Source organism: Mesocricetus auratus, unplaced genomic scaffold, assembly GCF_017639785.1.
Source record: "Mesocricetus auratus isolate SY011 unplaced genomic scaffold, BCM_Maur_2.0 Super-Scaffold_100018, whole genome shotgun sequence".
Classification (NCBI taxonomy): domain Eukaryota; kingdom Metazoa; phylum Chordata; class Mammalia; order Rodentia; family Cricetidae; genus Mesocricetus; species Mesocricetus auratus.
In genome coordinates, this window is record NW_024429199.1 from 48,166,838 (window position 1) to 48,193,152 (window position 26,315).

A 26,315-nucleotide genomic window follows, 5' to 3' on the forward strand; every position below is an offset into this window, starting at 1 on the left:
AAAAAAAATTAGTTCATTCTTTTTTCATAGCAATGTGTTTTAGGTGGAAAAAATGTCATCTCCAATCTAGCCAGCTTCACCTGCTTAGGCTAAAATATCCTCTGCACTTTACCTCCCCACTAATACCTTCCCTAGAGCAGGGGCCAGCATGGATTAAGGCACACAGGCGGAGAACCATGTGGCCACTTCCTAGTCTGGTGACCAGAGCTGGGGCGGGCACCTCCCTCCAGGAGAGCCTCGTCTGCTCCCCTGGCTCTGCCCTCCTGCAAAACCCACTTATGAAGTGTACACTAGGGTCCAAATGCTGTCTTAGGTCAACTAGTTTTTAGAACGTTCCTGCTCTTGTGGATCATCCAGACAACACGAGGACACGGACCACTGTGTGAGTGCTGTGTGGCAACCCCCAATGCAAACACTCCCTTCTGGAGGGAGGAAGAAGGCTGAGGAAACTTGTAGACTCAGGAAGTTTAGAAAGCTACAAAGCTGGTGCAACTCCCTCCCCAAGGTTAGACATGCAGCACAGCTGCCAGGAGGAGACTCTTGACAGGGAAGCTCCAGGGGCGAGGCTGGTATGGGCTCCTGGAAACACGGCCCTACCAAACTACACCTCAAGACGTTCTCTGGTCTGCTGTTGGTATCCTATCTAGAGTGAATGACATTGTTCATATCTTCCATACAATGAGACAAACAGAACACAAGGATAAATGCAAAGAGGGGCCCTCGCCTATGCCCAGGCTTCTCTGATAATCAGCCTTGTGTGGCTCCAGGGAAGCCATTTCAGACAAGGAGAGGTGAATACAGCAACCTGAGCAGCTGAGGGTGCACAGGCTGCAGTGCTCAGCCCCAGGACAGCAGCGAACCAAGGCCTGAGCTGGGCTGAGGCAGGAGGGAGGCAGGAGGAACGTCTGCATGGTGAACCACTGCACCGCTGGAGACAGGAGAGCTGCTCATCAAACCACGCGGCACAAGCATGCCTACCAATCAAAGTCCTGTCAGCGTGAAACAAAGCAACAAAAGCCACTGTGAAATACAGGCTCGTTACCACTGATCAACACTTTAATTCACTTTAAATAAGAGAAACATTATTATATGCAGAACCTGTTAAAAGTTTAACAGGTTAACAATACCTAGGCAAGGAATACTTGGAAACAGTTTCCTACTTGTTGGATTTCACATTTCAGAATTATTCAATACCTTTATGTACTGCGACCACAAAGCTGCAGTTTGGCATTTTCTCCCCACCTTCTCAAGAATTAGCAAAAGGTCAGTCCCTGGGTAATAGAAAGTGACAAATTTCACATCTGACTGCTGGAAAGTCTTCCTCAAATATAGAAAGCCACATCCTGCCACCCTGCGGGCCGGGTCAGTTCACGCACTTGTAGAGCTCACCAACTATCAAGTCACTGTTTGCTCCAGACCCCAGGGACCCCACCAGCTCCAGCGCTTTCACAAAGCAGGGAAGAGACGGCAGGGTAGTGCAGTTTCTGACAAGCAGACAGTGTCTGCTCACAGCAGTTTCTAAGAGGAGAGCATGACAAACAGACAGCACCATGTCAGGGCAGACTGAGGACAGAAATACACAGGGGCTTCCAGGCCGCATGGCCCATTTTCTGTCCTACTTCCTCTTGATGCTCATCGTTCAGTTTCACTCAGTTTTAAAAAGCCAGACTCTACTGCCAGGACTCTGTACTACATTTTCATTTCCTCTGCACTTAACAGCCCGGTAAATGTCACTTGCCCTACTTAGCAGTAATGGAATGGAAAGTGGCATTGGTACACAGTCCCTGCTCACTTATTCAACATGAATGGACAATTTCTCTTTTTTATTAATAAAGGTAACTTTAACAGTCACAATTGAAATAAAATGTATCAAAGTTTCACAACTCCCTAAATTTCACTTAGCTGTGGTATATGACTGTACATGCATAGGACTGAGTTTTCTCCTTGCACATTTAAGTGTTTTAGCATTGCCTAGATCCCTGCACCTCACTACAACAACATGGCCTAAATCTGCCAGAAATTCTACTATTGGCTCTATTTTTAAAGGACTATGATGCAATTATGTACAGTATACAAAGTTTGTCAAACTGAATATAGATGGTCTTAGGCCATTACTACTATTTCATTCCAATTTGGATTTAAATATAATCAACTTACAGATCTGAAATAAAAGCACTGCTTGACAGTTTCAGATGCATTTTGGTACTGAATGTTTCAAGGCATCTTTAGAAATAAATTAAGACTATAATGAAGTAATCTGTGTCTACAGCTGCTCACAGACAGCAGGACAAATGCGACCTTAAACCTTAACTATGATTGACAAGTCTATGAATTAAGAGTCCTAACCACTTCTACTTTAAAACGTATAATATAACCTTAATGGTCTAACAAACCTTCCAAATGGAAGGAAAATACAAAATAACGTTCACACATCCAATTTAGCTTGTACTGATACACTTCAGCATCACAGACTTATCAGGTCAGTTCACCAACTTCGGGCTAACTCACCTCATGCACATTTAGTGGGTTAGCTTTCTATGGCAAATGTGAGGTCTCAGACGTCTCTGCAGCAGCCAGAGACGCAGGGACACAAACTCCAGCTGTACTGACCCCTCTCTCTTTCTGCTTTTTTTTTTTTTTTTTTTTTTTTTGGCTTTTCGAGACAGGGTTTCTCTGTAGCTTTGGAGGCTGTCCTGGAACTCACTTTGTAGACCAGGCTGGCCTCGAACTCACAGAGATCCGCCTGCCTCTGCCTCCGGAGTGCTGGGATTAAAGGCGTGCGCCACCAACGCCCGGCTCTCTTTCTGCTTTTTAACACTGGCATTTCCTTGCATAATGGACCCGAATATAGACAATCTCCTTGGCGATATACAGCTAAACCAAATTAAGAATATTAACCTCCTAGACATGGGCTCATATAGGAAGTATTTTGTTTACTAAACTGAAAAGTTAACTTTTAAAAATATCTGCAGTCTTTGAAATGCAAGGCACCAGCAGGAGCGTACATTCCAGCAAGAGTGACTGACTGGAGACCACGGAGCCGACAAGTCCGTTCTCTTCTGTTGGTCAGAATACTTCCTTTTCCTGTCTATGCAACGTCTTCCAGATAATCGGCCACATCACTGAGCTGGGAAACAGTCAGGTCTTGCGTGAGGTCATCGAGCTTTGTTGTCAAAACAAAGAGAAGAATCAGTCTACAACACAGTGTGAGTTAATGTGTAAAAGCATTGTTACAACTGACTATCTTCTGAACCTGCTGAGAACGAGCCAACCCTGGACTAACAGGAAAACCGGGGGGCAGGGCACTGAGTGAAAACAAGGTTCTCCAGATGCTGTGACACTCACTCTCTTAGATCTGTTCACTTGGTCCTTTACTTTTTCTCATTTTGTTTTCTTTGGATAAAAGGAAATATCAGAAATAAAATCATTTTAAATAAGCCACCCTCATTCCCTCCTTCTTGGTCAAACATTAGTCTTAGTATACAACTATCTGTACAAACACAATTATGATTATGGGGAACCTTAAAGTCATTTTATATATATATATTTTTATTTATTTATTTATTTATTTTGCTGCTGCTTTCCCCCCAGTTGGTCTTGTTCCTTTTATTTGATTCTTGTTTGTTTTGTTTTGTTGAGACAGGGTTTCTCTGTGTAGCCCTAGCTGTCCTGGAACTCGCTCTGTAGACCAGGCTACTCTCGAACTCACAGAGATCCACCTGCCTCTTCCTCTTGAGTGCTGGGATTAAAGGCGTGCGCCACCATCACCTGGCTTGAGTCATTACATATTTAAAACGAAACTCAGAAAAACCCACATACTGACAAATAGATAGGACTGACACTTTTTATCTGTATTTTTGATTCTCACCACTATTAAATAATGAACTCATTAAAGTATTGCAGTTTATTTGCAAAACAACTGAATCCTGTATTAATGCTAACTTTAGACTAGAGACAAGAATGAAGAAAACCTATGGATAAAAAGGGACCATTCACAAGCTACAGTTAGCTGAGGGGATTTTAGTTTCGGTTTAAAGCCAGGGAAGACCACAGCAAACAGGGCTGTGTTTTTGTTTCTGTATCACACTGTGCTGTTAATGTAGAGCTATGCTGCTGATTCTGTATGACTTCGTACCTATACACAGCCTGTTCATCAGGTCTAATAGCTTTAAGGTGGATTCTTTAATATTTTATATGTATTTTGAGTAGGCCAGCTGAAACGATGTCAATTTGATTTCTTCCTTCCTATTTGGATACTTATTCTTTCTCTTGCCTGATTGCTTTGGCTAGGATCTTCTGTACTGTGTTAAATCAAAGTGCTGAAAAGGGTGAATACTGTGAAAATTTGAAAAACAGTAGTTGTTCAGAATCCTCATTTTCCTCTCTACCTTTCCCTTCCAGTTAGTGCTACCTACAGCTGGGGATCGAGCCCAAGGCCTCATGCTTGCTACACAGGTGCCCACTGCTAACCCTTCATCTGTTCTGAAATCTGCGATATTACCAAGAACTCAACAGAGACGTCACAGCTCACCTCTTCTCAACGTCATGAAAAGCTCCAATGTGGAAGCCTGTTGCTATCCTGCCCCTCCCCCTGCAGCTCTGCCTCAAGCTTGTCTTGGCTAGCCCAAATGACCAGATGCCCCACAGACGGAAGCCTCACTTTTAACCAAATAACAATGGCTGTGAACCCCACATCTTTCAGGGTTTTCTCCAGACTTAGAATAGGGAACGGTCACGGACTTTCTCTAATTTTCTACCATTTATTTTAGTCACATGGATTTGCTAAGCCTCACAGCAATCCAACACGTCAGTAAAGGACAGAGGCTCCCAGGCTCTGCCAGCACCTTACTTTGTCACTGGTGTTGACGTCATCTACTCCCACGGAAAGGTCTTCTTCAATTTCTTCACCAATACTCAACTCACTTTTTTCTGAGCGATGGCTAGCACTAATGTGGAGAGGGAAAAAATGAAAAGGAGCTCTAAAGTGTAACTGCCACTGCTCCAGCTTCCAGAGATTTTAACCCTACAAGTAACATACAACACTAAACACCAATTTCATAGACATCATCTTACAAGGCAACAGTGGCTATCACACAGAAAACCGGTATTTCTCATCAGTTACTCACATGCTATTCTTAGCTCTAAAATACAGTACAATAAATTATTGTAATAAATAGACAGACATTTCTAATCAACAAACTGCCAAAATTCTAAGGCACATAGTTTAAAATTTCTGATCACATCTATAACAAATATTACTTTCATATTAGTAGGCAATTCATTTAACTTACCTCCAACAAAATCTAAGTAACGTCACGTTGAAGAAGGCAGTTTGTTTAACACAAACACAGACAATGCCCACCACAAAGACAAAGGACATAAGAAAAATCAGAATAAGCTACTGACTTTGGTTTCAAATGACAGGTCAACCGCTGATGTCATTTTATCTTATTATTTCCAACTCTCCCAACACAACATACATATCCATCTGTATTCTAATGTAAGAAACTGTCACTCCAAAATATAATTTTGGTTGAACTACCTGTCTGTCCTTTCAGTCAACATGAACAAGAGAATCAAGGACAAAGTAAATTCTAATGTAATTTTGCCACATCTGTATTCAGAAAATATTTAAAAGATTTACATAGTCACCTTAATGTTTTTCTTACCTATTAAAATCATCAACATAGTCTTCTTCTTCTCCAGTTCCTGGTAATCAGTTTAAGAAAAGAAATGTTATTAAGCACAGAAAAAAATAATTGTTTTAAATAAGTGTGTTTCCTGCCAAACACATTACTGAATATTACTTCAAGAAAACATTAGTACCAAAATAGTATTTAATTTTTTGAGATTTGTTTATTTTTATATGCATGAATGTTGCCTGCATGTACAATATGTATGTGTACCATGTGTGTGCCTGGTGCCCAAGGAAGAGTCTTGGGGGTCTCTGGAAGCAGGGTTACAGATGGTGGTGAACCACCACGTGGGCACTGTGAAATGAACCTGGTTCCTCTGCAAGAGCAACACATATATATATACTCACCACCAAGACATCAGGAAAAAATCAGTAGTATTTTTACTGCATAAAATGAGGGGAAAAAAAACCAAACTGTTCAAGAGATTCTACTACATGCTAAAAAGTAAATACCTTGTTTGTGTTCTAGGTTCAGGAAGGCAGCTCACAGTGGCTGGTCCCTGTGACCTAATGAAGCACAGCCAGCCGGGCTGGAGCTCAATGGCTGAACACTTGCTTAGCACATCCAGGGACCTGGGCTCTACCCTCATGACCAGACACTGAACAAGTGACACACATCACAAGGCACCATCAACTCTCTAGTCACCTCATTTCCAACTGCCATGACTTTCAGCGAGCAAGTCTGTTCAAAACGTGACAACCACCACCAGCTGTGAAGCAGCACTAGAGCACGTGGCCCATCATGCAGAAGGGAGGGGTCCCTGACGCCCTTCCATGGGCGTGTCCACGCATAATCGGGCCCCAACCACAAGCTCTGAGTTCACAAGAGGCTCAAATGCCACGTGGCCGCAGGAGGACGACCTGGTACAATGGAGAAGCCTCAAGTCTCCTCAACCGGGCTCCCAGGGGGGCACCTTCACGACCCACGCCACTCAATGACAGCGACCTGCAAAGCAGCCACAGTGACAACACACACCACAAAACATGGGCTGGCGACTGCACAGCCTGAACTCGCCACTCTAGTGAGTTTGTTAGGGTTTCCTACTCTTGCCTGTCTAGAAACACTTCATTGTAAACTTTTGTCTCTTTCAACCTTTACTACAAACCACATATATTTATGTAATGTGCAGCACTTCTTAACATGTACAGTGTAAAATAATTTGCACAGTCAAGCTTGTTAATGCTTCAAGGCAGGCATTTTTAATTAACTTTTGTGGTATGAATACTTAAGATCTACTGTCTTAGAAAATTTCAAGTATTTAATATACTATCCTAACTACAGTCGCCATGCTGGGTGTTTAATCTCTAGAAAGGGTCGTCTGTATAACAGTCTCACTATGTAGGCTGGCTGGCCTCAAACTCAGAGAACTACCTGTCTCTGTTTCCCTAATGGTAAGATCAAAGGTGTATGCCACACCAGCTCATTTGCCTACTTTTAATTCTTCCATTTCAGCCAAAATAGAATGGGTTCTAAAGGTTTATTTGTAAACTGGTTCTATGAAATCCAATTTTATTTCACACTGGAATGTATTTAAATAATGTGGCTGAAGGTCCTGAGTAATAAATACATCCAGACTCCAGCACTTATGTTCTTCATCTGTAAAACAGAACACAGCCTGCTTCCCAGGATACGAACAAAAGCAGTGTCTTCATAGGATGAGAGGGCACAGCGCTGGCATCGTCCTGCATGAACTCAGAGTATCTACAATCTTGTCGTGCATATTTACAGCAACAAGAAGCTCAAAATACGCTGTACACTCACTACACCAGACCATTCATTTCTGTTCAGTCTGGGAAGTGCTGTTTGCCCTGAACAACTACCCAAAGCTCAACTCCGAGGTGTGTCCAGAGGCCAGCAGAGGTCGAGATGGAGCAGCGGCCTGCCTCTCCTCCTCTCCCACAGCCTGCCATCAGTTCCACCTTAACAGCAGTCGGGCACCCACACTTCCATCGGAGAACAAGAGCAGTGACAAGGGAAGCCCACAAGCCTGACACCAGGTGAACCACCACCACGTGAGACCTCACGACCACGTCAGAGTGAAGGGTGAAGAGCAGCACCTGAGGTGTCATGTTCAAGGAAGGGGCCAAAACTCCTGAGGTGCAGCTGCAAAGGGCCCCCCATTAGGTGAGGGAAGGAAGGAGGGTGGGCCCACCTAGCTGGCCAGACAGCAACCAGGAGGCACCGCAGTTACCAGGATTCCAGGGCACTATGTGGAGTGAGCACCAGCAGCTCAGGGACCATCTACTCTTCTGCAAATAGCTACAACTGGGGAAGAAAGTAACAGAAAGGAAACTAGTGTTTGAGACGCCTGGGCCAGGCCTGTACTTATATGTATGTAGACATGTTTAGTCTTCAAAGGGAGGTAATGGTATTGGACCCACTTAACAGAGAAGCACAGTTTTCCCCAAGTCAGGGCTATAGGTGGTATCTTCATGTAAACCTATCCACTTCTCCCCTGGGTGCTGGGCACTACACCCAGGGTGTTTGGTTAGAAACAGGAGGACAGTCTCTGCACTGTCCCATGGCGTGCCCATGTTCGCAAAGTGCACAGAAAATATGGAACGTCCCCCTGGTCTGCCCGAGAAGCAGTGCTCGCAGACAGAGCAACCTGCATCACATGGCATCCACAGAGGACAGGAGATGCTCAGGGGACCCAGCTGCAGCACTCCCTTCAGGTCATGAGAGAGGACGGACGGCTCCCGAGGCCTCCTGTTACACCTGTCTGCAGTGTGCCCCAAACTCAGTTTTGTAGACACTGACTCTTACTCCCACAGAAATCTGTTTACTAACATCTGCTCCAATCATACGACGGCCCACAGCTGAACTTCCACAGGTCTGAGCCCTGCAGCAGATGGACGGTGCACTTGGGGCACCGAGAACAGCTCTGTCGCTGTCACCAACTTCACCCACGCTCACTGAAACCTCCTTTGTTACACAGCTCTGTCTTCATCACCAGGTCTGGCCACAGCCTCTCCTGGAGACTCTCCTCAAAGGCCCAGTCCAGGGTATTCCCCTGCTACAGTCTGGACACTTGTTACAGTCATCCCCCAGCACAGGGCTAACTCTGGATGCATACTAACTCCCAACACCTGCTGAATGACAGCAGGAAGGCTCTCCATGTGGGCCTGGAAAATGTTTTCAACAACCACACTGAAACTGAAATCTAGTTACCTAGCCCAAGTGATCCAATCTTCTCATTGACCAATTTCAGATCCTTCAGGACCCTGCTTCCTCTTTTATCTGCAGACAGGAAAAAGCACTGTGTGAAAAGAATTCAGGGCAACATTCTCTAAGCCACATCAAGCATTTATACCCTAAGAGTATAAAAACCTAGAGTAAAACTAATCAGTAGAGGCTACAATTTTGTATTACGGAGAGAAACCAGATTATGCTATTCTTTATTAGAACTCCAACCACCAAAGTAAAATCACACACAAAACCCAGTACTCTGAACTCCAAGTGGATTTAGCTGAGGAAGTTCTGCAGGTGCTCTGTACACCTGGTTGCATGCTGTCTATGTTAGGGTGACGTCCACGTATGCTTTTTAAAGCCTTGACAACGTATCCCAGAGGTGGGGGTGGGCTATGGGATGGCACAGAGCAGGGAGCTGGCTATCCTCCCACCCTGCCCTCAACCTCTCCCCTGTTCACATAAAAAACTCAGACGCAAGCCCCTGATGCAGAATGGCTATGATGATCTCTCTATCACAGAGCTTCTTTCAAAAGTTAAGTTATTCTAAGGGTTTATGAGGCATGACTTACAAGTTACAAAGGTTCTCTGTCTCAGAATGGGACAGCACCTAACACTCATCTTAGGTTAATAATACTCCTATAAAAACTCTACTGGAGATGCCTAACCTACTAACTAGCCCAGCCCAGCAGTATGCTGTTGAGGGTTATTTACCTTCCCTAGTGATCATGTGGTTGATCAACATGTTGATAAAACACAGAGGAGCATGCATACTGCAGTCAGAGAAAAAACCAAGACTAAATTTGAAGTATTATGTATCACTTCTGTCTAAAATTTAAAAACTGTGTATGTCTTCCTGCTGATAGTCTAAAGCAGTTAAAAAGTCAGCTTCCTAAAACTGTCTTGATAGCACAGCAAAGGAGAAGACAAATGGTGGAGAATTCTGACTGCAGTAAGAATGGCAAAATAGGCCGGGCGGTGGTGGCACACGCCTTTAATCCCAGCACTTGGGAGGCAGAGGCAGGTGGATCTCTGTGAGTTCGAGGCCAGCCTGGTCTACAAGAGCTAGTTCCAGGACAGCCTCCAAAGCCACAGAGAAACCCTGTCTCAAAAAACCAAAAAACCAAAAAACCAAAAAAAAAAAAAAAAAAAAAAAAAAAAAAGGCAAAATATTGTTCATCTTATTCAAATGAGGATTTTCTTAAAAAAACAACCTATAGTAATTAATCAGTATCACATGTGACTGGCTAAATTTTTTTTGTCAACCTGACACAAGCTAGTCCGCTGGGAAGACTAAACAGTCTACTCGGGTTGCCTCTGTCAGACTGGCTGGCAGGGAAGCCTGTGGGGTGGGGCATGTTCTTTTTTTTTTTTTTTCCTTTTTTTTTTTGAGACAGGGTTTCTCTGTGGCTTTGGAGGCTGTCCTGGAACTAGCTCTTGTAGACCAGGCTGGTCTCGAACTCACAGAGATCCGCCTGACTCTGCCTCCCGAGAGCTGGGATTAAAGGCATGCGCCACCATTGTCCGGCGGGGCATGTTCTTGTTAGTGATCGTTGTAGCACGGCCACAGCTGGGCATGTGGGGCTAGGCTTATCAAAAAGCAAACGGAGGAAGCCTTGGGGAGTAAGTCAGTAAGCGCTGCTCCACGGCCTGTTTCAGTTCCTGCCCTGACTTTCTTCCATGAAGAACTGCAAAAGAGCATGGTATTTTACCACAGCAAGGAACGCCACACTTATCCGGAAAAAACAAAACCAAACAACAAACCTGGTGGAGTGATACATTGCTTATATTCTAACAAAGAAGCTTGCCTGAAGACCATGTTGGGCAGCAACACGCAGCACAAAGATTCTAACAGGTCTTAATAATAAAAGCCTGGAGTCAGATACAGAGGAAACGCTGAGAGAGCAGAGAGACAAGGAGCAAGTCACAACCACCTTTACCTGAAAAGAGACTGAGCTCCTATCTCCTCCTGCCCTATCACTTCCTGCCTGTCAGTACAGACCTCCAGACCTCTATGGTTATCCAGTGGCTAGCTCCGCCCTCTGATCTTCAGGCAAGCTTTATTTGTTAAGAGTATAAACCTGGAGTATTCAGTACTTACTCTCAGTATCTGTCAATGAAGGGGCTCCTGCCAGGGAGCTGAGACCACTCCTTAAGGGGGGTATGTCAGAGAGTGAGGCCAGACTTCCCACTTGCTTCCTAGGTTCACTTCTCCTAACAGGAAGCAATTGACAGTTAAATGATAATTTCAGACCTTGTCACTAGTCTTTTACTCTGTAAACATAAAAAAGCAACTTAAATATGTATATAATGGTTGGACATGAAAAAGATTTTACAGGTTGAAAATCATATAGCACACCTACAGGGCAATGCAGACTGCAGACTTGGGGTCACAGATGCATAAGTAAGTTTGTCAGTGAAGAATCAGCTCCCCTAAATTCACAACTGTTTGCTATCTCTCAGCCAAGTGGACCTTCAACACCTGTACTATCTAGGATGTTCTCCAGAAGGCCCTCTGTCTCCGGAAACACAAAAGGCAGTAAAGAATCGACAAACAAGTATTGCCTCTCAAATGCACACACTCTGAAGGAAGCTGCAGAGCCCCTCTTAACCCTGAGGGACTGTTTGTCACACCATGCATTCCAGTCAGCTCCACCATAACTTCCCAGGTACTGCCATCAGGGTCTACCCTGGCCACCCCCTCCATTGCGCTGACAACCCCTCCCTGGAATCTGCCACAGGGCAGCACTCCAGCAATACTGTTACCTTATTCTAACCCCCAGGTGTTTCCTTGTATTAGCAAGCACCCACACATGCACAAACCAAAACCCTGAAGCAGTTCCTGTCACATGGTGAGCAACTGATAAAGACTCATCTGGGGAAAATGGCTCATACCTGCTGCCTTCAATAATTCTGGCATTATTTTATGACATACTAGGTTTTACTGACACAAAACTACACTTATGGGTTCAATAAATATATGGTTATTAGCAGATCATTAGTTTTTTTAAAAAATATTTTATTTATTTATTGTGTATACACTCTTCTGCCTGCATGCCAGCAGAGGGCACCAGATCTCATTCAAGGTGGTTGTGAGCTACCATGTGGTTGTCAGGAATTGAACTCAGGACCTCTGGAAGAACAGTCAGTGCTAGTGCTCTTTTTTTTTTTTTTTTTTTTTTTTTTTTTCGAGACAGGGTTTCCCTGTGGCTTTGGAGGCTGTCCTGGAACTCGCTCGGTAGACCAGGCTGGTCTCGAACTCACAGTGATCCACCTGCCTCTGCCTCCCGAGTGCTGGGATTAAAGGCGTGCGCCACCAACGCCCAGCTTCAGTCAGTGCTCTTAACCTCTGAGCCATCTCTCCAGCCACGCAGATCATTAGTTTTAAAATATAAAAAGAAAGCATTTTAGACTTTGTTTTTAAATCATAAGTCAGATGATCGTTACTTACCAACCGTAAGTTTTTTCTGGCTTAGGAATGGGATCATCAAAGAAAGAATCTCCTTCTGCATCATCTTCCTCCGCACACAGAGCACCTTTGTCTTTTGCATGTAACGTGTTGCTGCTCAGGAAGGATGCGATTCTTGTCTCATGGGTCAGGGAGTGCAGGCTGCTCTTGCTCTTTGGCTCTGACAAGGAGACACTGGTCTCGCTCTGACTGGTCTCACTGTTGGTCTTCTAAGAAAGGAGGGAGAGGTCTCTAAACTTCTAAGATATTTTAAACAACAGTCACCCTAGGGGTGTGTGTATGTGTGTGTGTGCGTGCACCCGTGTCTGTATGTGTGTGCGTGCACCCGTGTCCGTATGCGTGTGTGTGCACCCGTGTCTGGCTCTGTAGCCCTGTGCTTTCCCACTTCACCCCCAGGCTTCCTGACATGGGCAACTTTCCAATGGTAAAATGTTAAAGAATGTTTACACTGTTTCTTTCCTTCTTTTCTATGAAATTATTTTTAGTATGTCTACCCTACTTAGCAACTTTCTCATTTATAAACAGCTTTCCTTTTTCATCCTATATGTATGTCATTGTTGCATAAAATAACTCAATACATTTTCAACTTGAGACCAGGAGAGAGCATTAAAGTTAAGAAGACTATGTCACAAAAACAAACTAAATTGCACTATTCATTAGAAGGTAGAGTAGCTTTCTACCTAGCACCAATGAAAGTCTCAAGGTAAAAGCTATGACTTTTGAATGCTCACATTTCCAACAAGCAGATCTGGCTATAATCATTACCTTAATTCAGGCTTGCTATTTACTAACCCTGTACTTCATGTAATGTCCACAAGCAGGCACATGAATCTTAAACCAATGCTAAAGATTCCTACCGAGGAAGCACTTCTATTCCTGCCCCACTGACACACGAGTTAGGTTAGCATGAACTATCAGAGTGGTTTACCCTGATTACCACAGCATAGTTTTAGTCTACAGCAGCTCCTTGGTTTTTTGAGACAGGGTTTCTCTGTGTAGCTCTAGGAACTCATTCTGTAGACCAGGCTGACCTCAAACTCAGAGATTCACCTGCCTTTGCCTCCCCACTGCTAGGATTAAAGGTGTGTGCCATCACTGCCTGGTTTTATCTATTTTAGTAACAAAAATAATGGCAGTGGTGACAGCAGTGACAAACAATTACAGAGAATACTCAAATGCTCACTCAATCTTCAGGCTATGCTATCTATACATGTAGGATGTGTTATCTGTATGGATTCTAAAAAAGAACACAAAGGCAATGTGTGTAATTTGCTAAGACCCCAGGTAGGTAAACTGCAAAAAGAATGTCAGATTAGCACCCCACTTTCCTCCCTTTTTGAGACAAGGACTCATGTAGCACAGGTGGCCCTGAAGTGACTGATTAGCTGAGGATGACCTTGAGCTCCATCTCCTTGCTCGTGCCTTCCCAATGACTTGAATAACAGGAGTTACATCACATCCAGCTGAGGTTAGTTCTTAATACTCAGGCTATACCATTAGGTTGAGTTACATGAAACTGCATGCTATGTAGGCTGCAGGAACAATTCCCAAAGGCTGGCCCTACATGCTACAGAGTATGATGATGTAAGACCCCTGAGATGCCTGAAGCAAGGAAACCAAAAAGTGCCTGTCCTGAGTCATTAAGTGTGTGATCTTAGGGAATGTTTTCTGACATGAACCTCATCAAGAATTAAATGAGGTCAGTATGTACATTAAGTTACAAGCAGGCTGGAACAGAGCTCATCAGCAGCAAGGCTTAAGAAGCTGGGCTGCACACAAGTGGACAGACCAACACACAGGCACTACGCAGGCTGTGCTGTGCTTGCACATGCAGAGAGCACAGCATGTCTTAGGATGCACACTCAGGCTTTTAGACCTGAGGCCTTGGTTAGTTTCCAGAGGCAAGACATCACTACCTAAGTTTTAGGGGCTTAGATGGAGCTATACAGTCTATGGGCTATTGACAGTGACAGACTAATGGTCATAAAGAGATGCTCCGAAGAATGCGTTACCCATGCTAATCTCTTAAACAATGTAGGAAACTTCCAAGGAGGTACTTTAAAAATTCCCTTACATTTTCTTCAAGCTCTCCTGCTATTATGAAACACGGAAGTATAATTTACATATATCTAATTGAGATTCATATCAGTTTCAATTTCTGATTTGAACAGTGCTCAAAACTCAATTCCTAAAGCACACAGGAGTGAGTCCACACAGACGCAAATGATGCCAGAGCCTGTGTTGGGCAGGGAGGCAGAGACTGCCCGTCATAAGGTAAAGACCATCCCCCAGGCTTGCCTCACCCACTGCAGCCAAGAGAGACGCTTTCCTTCTGCCCTGCCTTCAGACTGGGGAACAGGCCCTGATTTCAAGGTCCCAGTGTGAACTTTGGTACAGAAGCTGAGGAAAGTCACAGCTGTTCGCAACCCGACACTTAGTCTTCGTCGTCACAACTGTCCACAACACAACACTTCGCCTTTGTCATTATTAGAGAGAAGGGACTTACTGAACAGTCTGCATCAGCCACTCCCTTCGGTGGAACTCAGGGTTAACAAACTGTATGGCAAATTATGATACAAACATTTTCAAAAATTCAGTATAAAATTTTCCAATAAAACACACAATCAAAAATTCAATCACTTAGGAAAATAATAGAAAATGAGCATCAAACTGAACGTTGGTGGGACACGCCTTTAATCCCAGCCCCCTGGAGGCAGAGGCAGGTGGATCTCTGTGAGTCCCGATGCCAGCCTGGTCTACAGAGTGAGTTCCAGGACAGCCTCCAAAACAATACAGAGAAACCCTGTCTTGAAAAACCAAAAAAAAAAAAAAAAGAAAGAAAAGAAAAAAGAAAAGAAAAGAAAATGAGCATCAAAGAAGGGTTTCACAATGGAAAACACTGTTTATCTAACAGCCAAAAATTGAATTATTGCTGCAATGTCTTTAGGAACCTGAAAAAGGCCTTCAGTGTGGCTCAAAGATAATAGAACATGTTGGCACAAAGACCTCAACTCTCAATACTGTGGGGGGAAAAGGATAATATAATTTATGTTTCCAAAATAAAAGCTTAATGTGCACTGTTCACAAGAAGACAGAATGTTTCAGTTTTACAAACACCTTCAAACCTTACCTGCAGTTTTTCTTTTCCTACCCAGGCCTCTATCACCCTCTGCCTCCTCCTCCTCCACTCTACCAAAGGCAGCTTTTGCTTTGGCAGGATAGCCATTTTTACTCCATTGATCCTACCTATCCAAGAGCATGGGAGATCTTTCCATTTTCTGAGGGCTTCTTTAATTTCTTTCTTTAAAGATTCAAAGTTCTTGCGATACAGGTCTTTCACTTGTTTGGTTAGCGTTACCCCAAGGTATTTTATGTTGTTTGTGGCAATTGTAAAGGGTGATGTTTCTCTGATTTCTTTTTCAGCCCTTTTATCATCTGTATATAGTAGGGCTACTGATTTTCTTGAGTTGATCTTGTAGCTTGCCACTTTGCTGAAGGTGTTAATGAGCTGTAAGAGTTCCCTGGTAGAGTTCAAAGGCAGCTTTTGATTCATGACTTTTACTTATGTTTTAGTATTGTGAGAATCTGTAAACTCCAGTGTTCCTCCCCACCTACAGCCATCCAGTCTTACACACACTCGGCAGAAACACGGCCTTCTGAAGCCATCACAAGACAGAATGGCTGGACCCTACATAGCTGTCTCAACCTTGTTCCCTCAGCCCTCTTGTCCCTAGCAGCTCACAGACTCATATGAGGACCAGTGCCAAAGTCCAGAAGCTCAAGGAACCACAGGACTGGGTAAGTGCCAGTTTCCAACTATGTACCTTCCATTCATGTTGGGGAATAAAAAAAGAGAAAGATAACACTCAATACAGAAAATCCTGAGGTGACAGTCACACACACAAACAAACCAAGCCTGAAAGACACACACAATGTGATTGTGACCAATGTCCAAAATCAACATGAAGTTGAATTTATTCAAGAACTCTGACAAGGAATGACTTACGAAATGTCGTATTAGGAACTGAAAATGAAAGTGCCCCACATACATTAGCCTGGAAACTAATGAAGGACAACTTCATTACAACATGATGCAAAATACTTCATTCCACAACCAAAGGAAAGTGACTGCAGCAATCCTGAGGCCTCAAAGGTCCACCCCACCCAGCCAGAAAGTAAGCAAAACCATCTTGGTTTGCTTTTCCCATCAAATGAGAAAGACCCAAAGAGCAGAGCTTCTGCTAAGTGTGCTGTACTCCTTTCGGCTGAGTTTCTGATACGGGGTCTCACTATATATATATATATATCCAGGCTGACCTGTAACTCACCACACAGCCCAGACAGGCACACACCACTACACCTAGCTGTTCTAGTTCTTACATTCATATTTTAAGGAACATTTTTTTAGTTCTTTTGAGAATTTCACATACTGTAGTTTGAACATATTCATCCCCTCTCCTCCCCTTCCATCCAACTGAGTTTCCTTCTCCCCGTGGCCTGCATCAAGTCCAGGTCACTAGTCTTGGGAGTGGGGTTTCCTCATGTTAATTTCTTAGACAATGAGCCATTGTTTGGTGAAACAACGTGGCAGTACCAAGATGGGGACACTGCTCTTAAACTGAGTGGATGGCGCTAAGGCTCAGGCTGCAGGGCAGGGAGACATCTCAGCAGGCCAGCACCTGCCCCCACACCGGGCACCCGAGCTCCAAGCCCAGGACCCACACGACGGAAGAAGAGCTCACTCTTAGCTGTTCTCTGACTTCATGTGTACTGTGGTATGTGTTCAACTACACAAACACACATAAATAGTTACATGCAAAAAAAAGTCCAATTCATTAAAGAACCCCTTCTCATTTAATTTCTACCCTCTCTGTATTCTGAATCTATCCATTCTATTTATTGTTTCTTAATAACAAAACCAAAGCCCCTTTACTGGAGTTATTGCTTGAAAACCTCACACACATCAGTGACACTTACATATGCATGCACACAAACACACACGCATTAAAAATATGCTGTTTTCATACTTGCTGCTTCTGTCTCGAGAGTGCTAAGATTACGGAAGCCCATGGCCACACTGAGACTGCATACAGATAATTCTCAAGTGTACTCCCAGAATGAACAGGTGCCCACAGCCTGTTTCAGAGTTCTAGAGCTCAACGGAAAGCAGTACCTTGGGTTTCCTTGGTTTTGCTCAAGACCTCTGAATCATACACGCATACATGCATACTCCATGTCTACTGATCCCATGGCTGAGGCTCCTGCAGCAGCGAAAACTCACCTGCCACAGCGATGGCTCCCACTGGCATTCTGGTGGGCAGACCCCAGCCACTACATGCAACTAGGTATGTTGCTGTGCTGCTAACAAGGCTCTGGGAACTGGAAACTGACTGCACGCAGGGAGCAAAGCACAAAGACAAGAGGAAGGGAGAGAGGAGGCTGAGCGTCCAGGGTGGAAGAGGCAGCTGAGATGCCCACTGCCTACAGTCGCAGTTCAGAAGTGAGGTCACAGGACAACAGGGAAGCGCTTCCAAGTGTGAGGACACCCAGGACACTACAAAGCACAATCATGACACAGAAGGAGCTAGACTTAGGAGGTACGGGCCCCTCAGATTCTCCAGTCCCCAAAGTCAGAGCGCACGTGAAGCTCAAGTCTGGCCCCACCACAGCCATGTCACGTCACAGAGTGAAACTATGTCTCTTAGTATGCGCTGGTGTTATATACGAATTTACTCAAAATGTTTAAACTAAAGACCTAAGAACCAGTAAGATTATAAAAACTCAATACTATGAAACATGTGTCTAACTTAAAAAATTCTAAAAAACCCATTCTATGAATCTTAATAACACAAAATACAGGTTAATATCCTTGTATAAGTCTTAAGGTATCCCACCTTTCCAGTTAGACTGTGAGTTCAAACAAAGTCATCTTCACTAGGCAAATGTTCCAAAAGCATGCACTGGACAATGGAACATCTTTTCATTGAACAATGCACGAAGAACAGTGAGTTTTGCCTTTGAAATCACTATAACTAAAAAGCCAGTTAACAGAAAAATCTGAATTTAAAAAAAAAAGCCTTTATTTTTGAAGTTTTAACTTAGGAAGACGTCTAGGCGTCAGACTCCACACAGGACCAATGATTTTTTTTATCCCCCACTCTTTTGCACCTGTTTCTTTTTCTCGTTACTGAGGACAGGGACTGACCTGGGACTTAACCCATGCCAGCCCAGTGTACTCTACACACAGAGTGTGCAGCACTCACTCAGCTCTACCCCGGCCTATTTACTGACCTTTAGTTTTAGACAAGATGGCACTAAATCGCCCAGGCTGGCCCTGAGCTGCAGCCCTTCATCTCCCTCTAAGTGACTTAGATGCCAGCAATGTTTACAGAAAGCTTAGAACCCAGGCCAGCAGGGCCGCCTCAGCACAGCTGCTCCTCTCTTCTGCTCTCATGCATGTTACCTTGTCACCGGACTTCTGCCCGCTTGTCTTCTTCTTACCTTGTCCTTTATACCTTGGTATCTGAGCATGAGAATAAAATGACATTTTACCATAAAACATACATCTTTAAAAATAAACTAACTCATTACCAAACTAGTAAAGATTGCTCTAGACAGACTGTAAATGGGTAAGCTAACACTCTCCTCTCCATGGAGAAGCCCACTCTCTTGAAGGCATGTTTCCAACAGCTTCCTGGTCAGCTGCGGGCTCTGGCTCTTTCCGTGTACGCAGCTAGCTCCTGTCCACTGCTCTAGTCCATTCCACACTGGCTGGAGTGAGTCCCAGGCAGCTTGCTGAGGGCTTGTCTAGCGGACTCGACTGTAAAGGCTTGGCTACAACTTCCCAGTGTCCCTCACACTCACTCTCACTCTGTGGGCTCACAAGGCGGGTGAGCACTGATGGAGTTAGGTATCTAATGGAGCTGTACTTTAAGAGACAAAGCAAGGGTGCATTTTTAACAGCCCCCACAGCTAGCAAAGATCTTAGGTATTTGAAGAGGCTACTCCAACCTCGCTCACGACATAGGAGACTACACCGAAAAGAAATGAAAGGTGGCAGACATGATGCCCCCAACCCAGGCTTCTCTCTCCACTAGCCTTTGGGACTGTCCTTCCGTAGAATTTACAGCAACATTTCTGAAAACTTAACACGCTCAGGAATATCATCACGACTCTAGAATACGGCACATAGTAACAGATTTTATCATCTTTCTTGAGAATGAACTTTTCATGGGATGTCAGCACCACTGCTAAAAATGATTTATGAGGGAATGGATTTCCAAACAGCTCAACGCCTCAAGCATCGACACATATTTCTGGAATGATGTTTTTTCTAACATGCGACATGACATCTTCATGGAAACTATGCTTTTTCTACAGGCTCTTTTTCATCATGTAAAGTCACTCATGCCCTGTTGTCACCAGGGTTACAGCTTTCCACAAACATCAAGAGAGAGAAAACATCTTTAAATGCCCCTTATCTGAGAAGGCCGGCCATCTCAGGGGAGTCATACTAGCAGAATAACCCTGCTGGCTAAGCTTAAAAAGGAACAAACTATCAAAGAACAAGCCATAGGTAACAGCAGTGCCCTGTACGTGCCTAGACACTAGCAGTATGATCACATGCTCCACAGGTCACCTGATTTAAACTACCAGTTTTAGTCATAAAACTCATGTCCTACCCTGAAGTCACATAAAGCCTTGTGCTGGGATGGACTCCACACCACCTTTCTGTCCCCATGCGAGAGCCACAGATGGACATGCAGAGCTCTGATGGACTGCAGTGCTACCCTGAGCATGTTGAAAGCCCAACCCTAGGGTAATGAGAGAATAAGAGGGGCTCTGGGGAGCAACTGCATCAGGAGAGCGGAGCACTGTGCATGGATTACAGGCTTACCGAGCCCTCTCCTCCCACCACACACGGATGTGCACAAGGTTCCAGCAATGGGCACACACCAGACACCACACCTGCCAGGGCCTCATTCTGTGAGGAGTCAGTATCTGCTCCCATAAGCCAGACTGTCTGTGGTAGTTCACAACAGTGGCTTGAGTGACTAAGACAGGACCCAACCCATTATTTCACAGGACTACTAGGATCAATCAGGATGTACTCTAGTCAGCCATGGGAGACCATCACTCTTTCACTAAATCTTCTATTATTAAATATTAAACATATTCAAGTGTTCAACTCCACATTTTTTTTCTTCATGAACTCAGGTATTACCTTTAATACCATGCACACACACGCATACAACCATAGCACACTTTCCTATAAATCTTGTCAAAAACAGTTCATTAATATTTAAACACCACCATGATTCCAAACTGCAACCTTTTATACTCTGGGACCTCGTGCTTTCCAGCTTGGAGCTCATGCAAAGTAAGGAAAGTCTCCTTACTAATACAACATAAAAACACTGTAAGTATCAACTCCTTATTAATGCAACACAAAATACTCTAAATAATCAATGTCCTCTGAGACACAAAATTCAAAGTATTACCAATGACACAAAACCAACACCTACTTAATGAAAAGAGGGAAATCACCTTTAAGACACTTTAAAACGATTTGTCACAAAAGAAAATTTCACAGGTGCCATCCAGGTAAGAAGAGCAGAGTCCCAGGTGTCTGCCACAGTGCCCACTTCTCTGTCCAGCGTACTCACCTTACTTGGGGTGGAGTTGGAGCTTGTTTTTCCTTCAGGTGACTTTGATGGAGGATGTCCATCAGACAGATCCAATGCACCCTAAAAGTCACATTTAAACTGAAACTAAACTGTGATCATGCCAATGACACCAATATCACCTTAGCATTGAATCACACTATGTTGACATTCTTCACCAATACCCTTACTAGACTGTCCTCTAATCTGAATACATATACGCCACTCAGGTTCCAATGACCTGCAAACCATTTCCCTTAGCCAGCTTGAACTGGCCACCCCATCTACAACTGTGAGTGCCCAGTCCACCTTCCCATCATGACTTCCTGGTTCCCACGTCCTTCTCTCTCGACTCACGTTAATGACGGTGATTCTCCACGGTGGACTTTTCCTTCCCTCCTCGTGTTTGCTTCCCAGTTTCATTTTATGTCAACCGAAAATATCTACTTGCTCATGAAAAGCAACCCAGGGCTGGTGAGGAGTATTCTGACCAATGTGTAGACCAGCCCTCCACACTGACCTAACGGTAACAACAGCCAGCGTGGATGCCTTCTATGGCGTGCTCCCTCCTCACTTTCCCAGGCCTCACTTATAAGGAGGCCTTGGAGAGGTGAAGTAACATGGTCAAGGTCAATGGCTGGTCTGGCTCCCAAACACAGCATTCTGAGGGCCAACAGCGAAGACAGGTACACAGGTCTATCTGCATATTTTAATTCTAGCTAAAATATCTGCATACCACCTCAGTCCATTTCATTTCAAGGAACAGCTTCTTTTTATGCATACATTCATCTCCATGACTTAGCTAAGCAGCCAGTTACTAAACTAAGACACAAAGGGTGGCACAGGACACTTACTTCCGCACTGGCAGGCCCTTTCTCTTTCTGTTGACAGCGTCTAATCAGTTCTAACAATAAGGGTCCACCCACGGTGCCTTCTGCTTCAATGATACCCAAATCTCGGGCTAAGTTCTCTCGACCTTCAAGACCTTGACACTAGAAAAGAAAGATGTAGGTGTAGAAAATATAGCAGAAGCAGTCAGCTGGGAAAGGGAGCATTATAGGAACTAAAGTCAAAGAGACTAACTGTGTTTCCGCATGATTTTGGCTGTTTTACATAGAACATCTATGTGTAAGGCTTCCCCCAACAGCTGCAGAGTAACACCTCAGTAGGATCAACTGTACAGTAGCATTCCTTTCTTAACAGTTTCAAGTTACACAAAGCAACTCAGGCAGCTTTTAGAAACACAATCTAAGAAACACAAGAAATAACCTCAGTGTAAGCGATTGTGAAGTGTGCGACTTCCTTCACTCCCAGTTTAGTATTCACTCATGCTGCAGGGATAGATGCAAAACCACTTTTCTTACTGTGCTCGTTTCAGGGTGGAACACAGCCAAGGTGAAGTCAAGGTGAAAAAACTGAAGGAACTCTGCCACCAGACTAGCCACCAACCGACCTGTGAAGACCAAGAAAAAGATGTGTGAATGCTCAATTTCCCTTGTGACCTGAAACTTCATTCTGTGGGAAGAATGAAGTCTCTAAGTTGTTTAAAATCACACATTTCTTCTCTGATTAATTCAATTAAGTACAACAATCCCAATCTTCCCATTTTTCCCCCCATTTAGGATCAACAATCTGCAACTGTAGGATTTCATAGGTGGACTTCAGGGTTTCACTTTCTGTACTAAGCCAGACAAGGTGGTCTACTCCTGTGTAAAGTCAGCCTCCTGCAAGAGGGTCACTGATGGTTAGAGGCCAGCAGGAGCCACAGAGGGAGACTGTTTTTCTCCCAAATAGCGACAGATTTTAAAACTCAGAGGCAGACACAATAAATAAACACAAGACTAACATCTTACCATCTTTTGTATTTAAAAACTTTTTCAAGCTCTCATTGACCAAAGGAGTTTTGTTCTGTTAAGAATGAAAGAAATATTTAAGTGTTACTATGTTTATCCTAAAGTAACTAAAAAGCATACATTAATGTTCTCTTTGTCCCATTGCCAAAGTTTATTATTAGTAAGTAAGCAAATAGAAAGTGTAAAGTACACCCTCCAGAGCAGAGAGCAGACCAAGCTGAGTGTCAGCGGCCACATTTACTTACTTTGACACTGCCATTCATAGACATCATGGTTTTATGAAATCCATTTTATAACTGTTTACTTAGAATAGGACTCACTTTGTGCTAGCTACTTAGTAACGTCTAAAGTTAATGAAACTAAACTGTACATGAAGATATTTACTCTGAGCTCAAGGCCTTGCACATGACAGGTAAGCACTCCACACCTGCCTGTACCACCTGTGTGCTTCTGGAATCATTACGAATATTTGTGTGATATTACGTTAACTCTGTATTTCAAGTGCATGCAATTTGAATGCAATACACAATCTACCATCTTAGGTATCTACCACTTGCAACATATACATTGTAATTCCAAATTAATCAGTAGTGTACAACATGACTTTGTGTGGTCAAAGGCCAACTTGTGTTTTTGGATTACAGATCTGCAGAAGCGTAGTAAAAACCACTTCTTGCAAATGGAGCCTGTGGTGACTGCTGAGAGCGAGGTCAATGTAGGTAACTCACGTGGGCGTCCTTAGGCAAACCCACAATTTGGTGATGGAAATACAGGAAGGCATGGATGCTTTGGAAAACGGTTTGGAGGATGTTTGTTTGTTTTTAGCTTACCATTCTCTCAGCATGTGAGCTAGGAATTCTACTCTCAGGTATTTTCTCCAGATAAATCCCAGATCCCAGCAAAGATCTGGACGCGAACATCAGAGCAGCCTTTTCTGAGAGTGGGAAACGGGGCAGCTGGAAGGTGGCAGCAGAGCACAGATGGCTACGCAAACGATCGATGCCCACTCAGCGGCCAAGAGGCCAGCTAGCGTCCCTCAAATTAGGGCTAGATAGAGTAAAACACACACTGCTGCACAGTGCTGAATGAAGAGCCCAGGCCTAAAAAGAGGACGCTACGTCGTTCTACACGCCCATCAGCGTGGGCTTTGAGCGCATGGTGCTGAGGAAGCAGCTTCCAAGAGACCAAGGAGAACTGAAGGATCGCAGCTGCCGCCTCTTTCCTGGCTGCTTTCCTGTAAACTGCTCACGTCTATCAAACCTGACATTTCAAAGTGTGACTTTACAGGAACAATTGCATCTTGGTAAAAATCAAAGAGGGACAAATATCACAGAAGTACACGGAAGGACAAAAATCAGGTCCGTACTACAAATGGGCAGCCCAGGACAATGAAGACAAGAGAAATGATGAGAGCGCGGACCAATGGGTGAAGAGTTGGAAGCCACTCTGGAAACGCCATAAGCCAGCAAGCCCAGGTACGCCAGGCAGAGCCCCTCCCTCACGCGCTGCTGCCAGGAGACAGTGGGCCGAGGCGGGGCCGGGTCTAACATACAGGTCTGGGTCTAACATACAGGTCTGCCGCTCAGGAGGGGAGGGAGGGATGTCCTAACGATATGGGGATGAAGTTCCAAGCAGTGCCAAGGTTACCATGGTTACCAAGGGGGGAAGCTGAAGGAGGGATGAAGTTCCTAGTGGTGCCAAGGGTACCGTGGGGAGGCTGCCGCAGCGTAAGCACCAAGGGATGGGCCACCAACACTGAACTGTGGCGTGTGGGGGTGGGGTAGGGGGGTGGAGACTGTGCTGAAGAAACTGAGGAGTGGGCAAAGGGCTCCCAAATTCAAAAGATCCCCCCCCCCACGGGGAAGTGACATCAGATGCTGCAATGCTCGAGTCCACCGGGAACTAAATAAAGCGCACTCAGCTGCTGGAGCCTCCTCGACTACAGCAAGGGGGTCCTCTTTACATTTGAGATGGGGTAAGGAAGGGGCGCCTGGCCAAACACAACAGGAGATACACATAGTCTTTCAAAACTTGGTGGTCAAGAGAGTAGGATAAAACGAGGAAAAGAGGACTACTTAAACCGCTCCGAGTCACCTCCAGCTAGTCACTAAACTATCTGGAAACGGCTTTTTTTAAACATATATATATATAAAATCTATCTACCTACCTATATTATCTATCTCTGTATCTATCTATTATCTATGTATGTATGTATGTATGTATGTATGTATGTATGTATGTATCTATCTATCTATCTACTGGGCGTTTAGAAGGACGGTCTATCTACCTACCTGTCTGTCTGTCTGTCTATCTGTCTATCTATCTATCTACTGGGCGTTTAGAAGGATGGTCTATCTACCTGTCTGTCTATCTGTCTGTCTGTCTGTCTATCTATCTACTGGGCGTTTAGAAGGACGGTCTATCTACCTACCTACCTGTCTGTCTGTCTGTCTGTCTGTCTATCTATCTACTGGGCGTTTAGAAGGACGGTCTATCTACCTGTCTGTCTATCTGTCTGTCTGTCTGTCTATCTATCTACTGGGCGTTTAGAAGGACGGTCTATCTACCTGTCTGTCTGTCTATCTGTCTGTCTGTCTATCTATCTATCTATCTATCTACTGGGCGTTTAGAAGGACGGTCTATCTACCTATCTCTATCTATCTATCTATCTATCTACCTACTGGGCGTTTAGAAGGACGGTCTATCTATCTATCTATCTATCTATCTATCTATCTATCTACCTACCTACCTACCTACTGGGCGTTTAGAAGGACGGTCTATCTATCTATCTATCTATCTATCTATCTATCTATCTATCTACCTACCTACCTACTGGGCGTTTAGAAGGACGGTCTATCTGTCTGTCTATCTATCTATCTATCTATCTATCTATCTATCTATCTATCTATCTATCTATCTACTGGGCGTTTAGAAGGACGGTCCCGCCGAGGGGGAATCGCTCACCTCCACCTTCTCTTGTTCTTCCAGCGCCAGGAACACGGCCGCTCTGAGTTCAGCCTTCAAGAGAAACACACGCGCGCGAGAGATATGACTCCAGGTCCGCCGTGGGCGCCCGCAGCGAGGGGCGGCGCGGGGAGCTCCCGGGCCGCTCGGCGCCCCACACCCCGGCCCCCGGTCCCCGGTCCCCGGCCCCCGGCCTCGGGCCCAGGCCCCGCGCCCGCCGCAGACCCGCGCCCCGCTCCCGCCGGAGCCCCGCGCCCCACCGCACCTTGATGCGGTTCAGGACGCCGCTGTTCTCCAGCGTCTGCACCAGCAGGTCCCGCAGCTCCGTGTCCTCCTCGGCCACCACCGCGGCCGCCGTCGCCGTCGCCGTCGCCGCCGCCGCCGCCGCCGCCGCCATCTTGATTCTCCAAGACAACCACCCAAGCCGCGCCAACGGCCAACGGCGGCCGCGGAAGCCGCAGGGCGCGCGAGTGCGCAGTCG

The 26,315-nt window shown here is 44.8% G+C and overlaps 1 protein-coding gene across 2 annotated transcripts; it reads right to left on the reverse strand.

Moving 5' to 3' along the window:
• Nucleotides 1-1,035: 1,035 nt before the first annotated feature.
• Nucleotides 1,036-26,315, reverse strand: Cep43 (centrosomal protein 43). 2 transcript variants are annotated; one of them, XM_040758310.1, is made up of 13 exons: nucleotides 26,100-26,315; nucleotides 25,835-25,888; nucleotides 22,871-22,925; nucleotides 22,382-22,470; nucleotides 21,872-22,009; nucleotides 21,021-21,101; nucleotides 18,818-18,877; nucleotides 12,337-12,563; nucleotides 10,987-11,099; nucleotides 8,868-8,936; nucleotides 5,670-5,709; nucleotides 4,850-4,946; nucleotides 1,036-3,163 (listed from the first exon to the last, which is right to left on the reverse strand). In XM_040758310.1, exons 1-13 carry the CDS (start codon nucleotides 26,229-26,231, stop codon nucleotides 3,089-3,091), a joined length of 1,230 nt encoding a protein of 409 aa, XP_040614244.1. In that variant the 5' UTR covers nucleotides 26,232-26,315; the 3' UTR covers nucleotides 1,036-3,088. The 2 variants fall into 2 exon arrangements, with proteins under 2 accessions (XP_040614244.1, XP_040614245.1); XM_040758311.1 differs by lacking the exon at nucleotides 18,818-18,877 and having other exon boundaries at nucleotides 26,100-26,314.

What these genes read in the sequence shown, in the direction of transcription:
- Cep43 (XM_040758310.1), bottom strand. Translation starts at nt 26,231, where the DNA reads ATGGCGGCGGCGGCGGCGGCGGCGGCGACGGCGACGGCGACGGCGGCC. An exon ending in CCAACTCCACCCCAAGTAAG is followed by an intron (nt 18,878 to 21,020) that starts GTGAGTACGCTG and finishes TCTCATGCTCAG; the next exon opens with ATACCAAGGTATAAAGGACA. An exon ending in CCAGAAAAAACTTACGGTTG is followed by an intron (nt 11,100 to 12,336) that starts GTAAGTAACGAT and finishes GCTTCCTGTTAG; the next exon opens with GAGAAGTGAACCTAGGAAGC.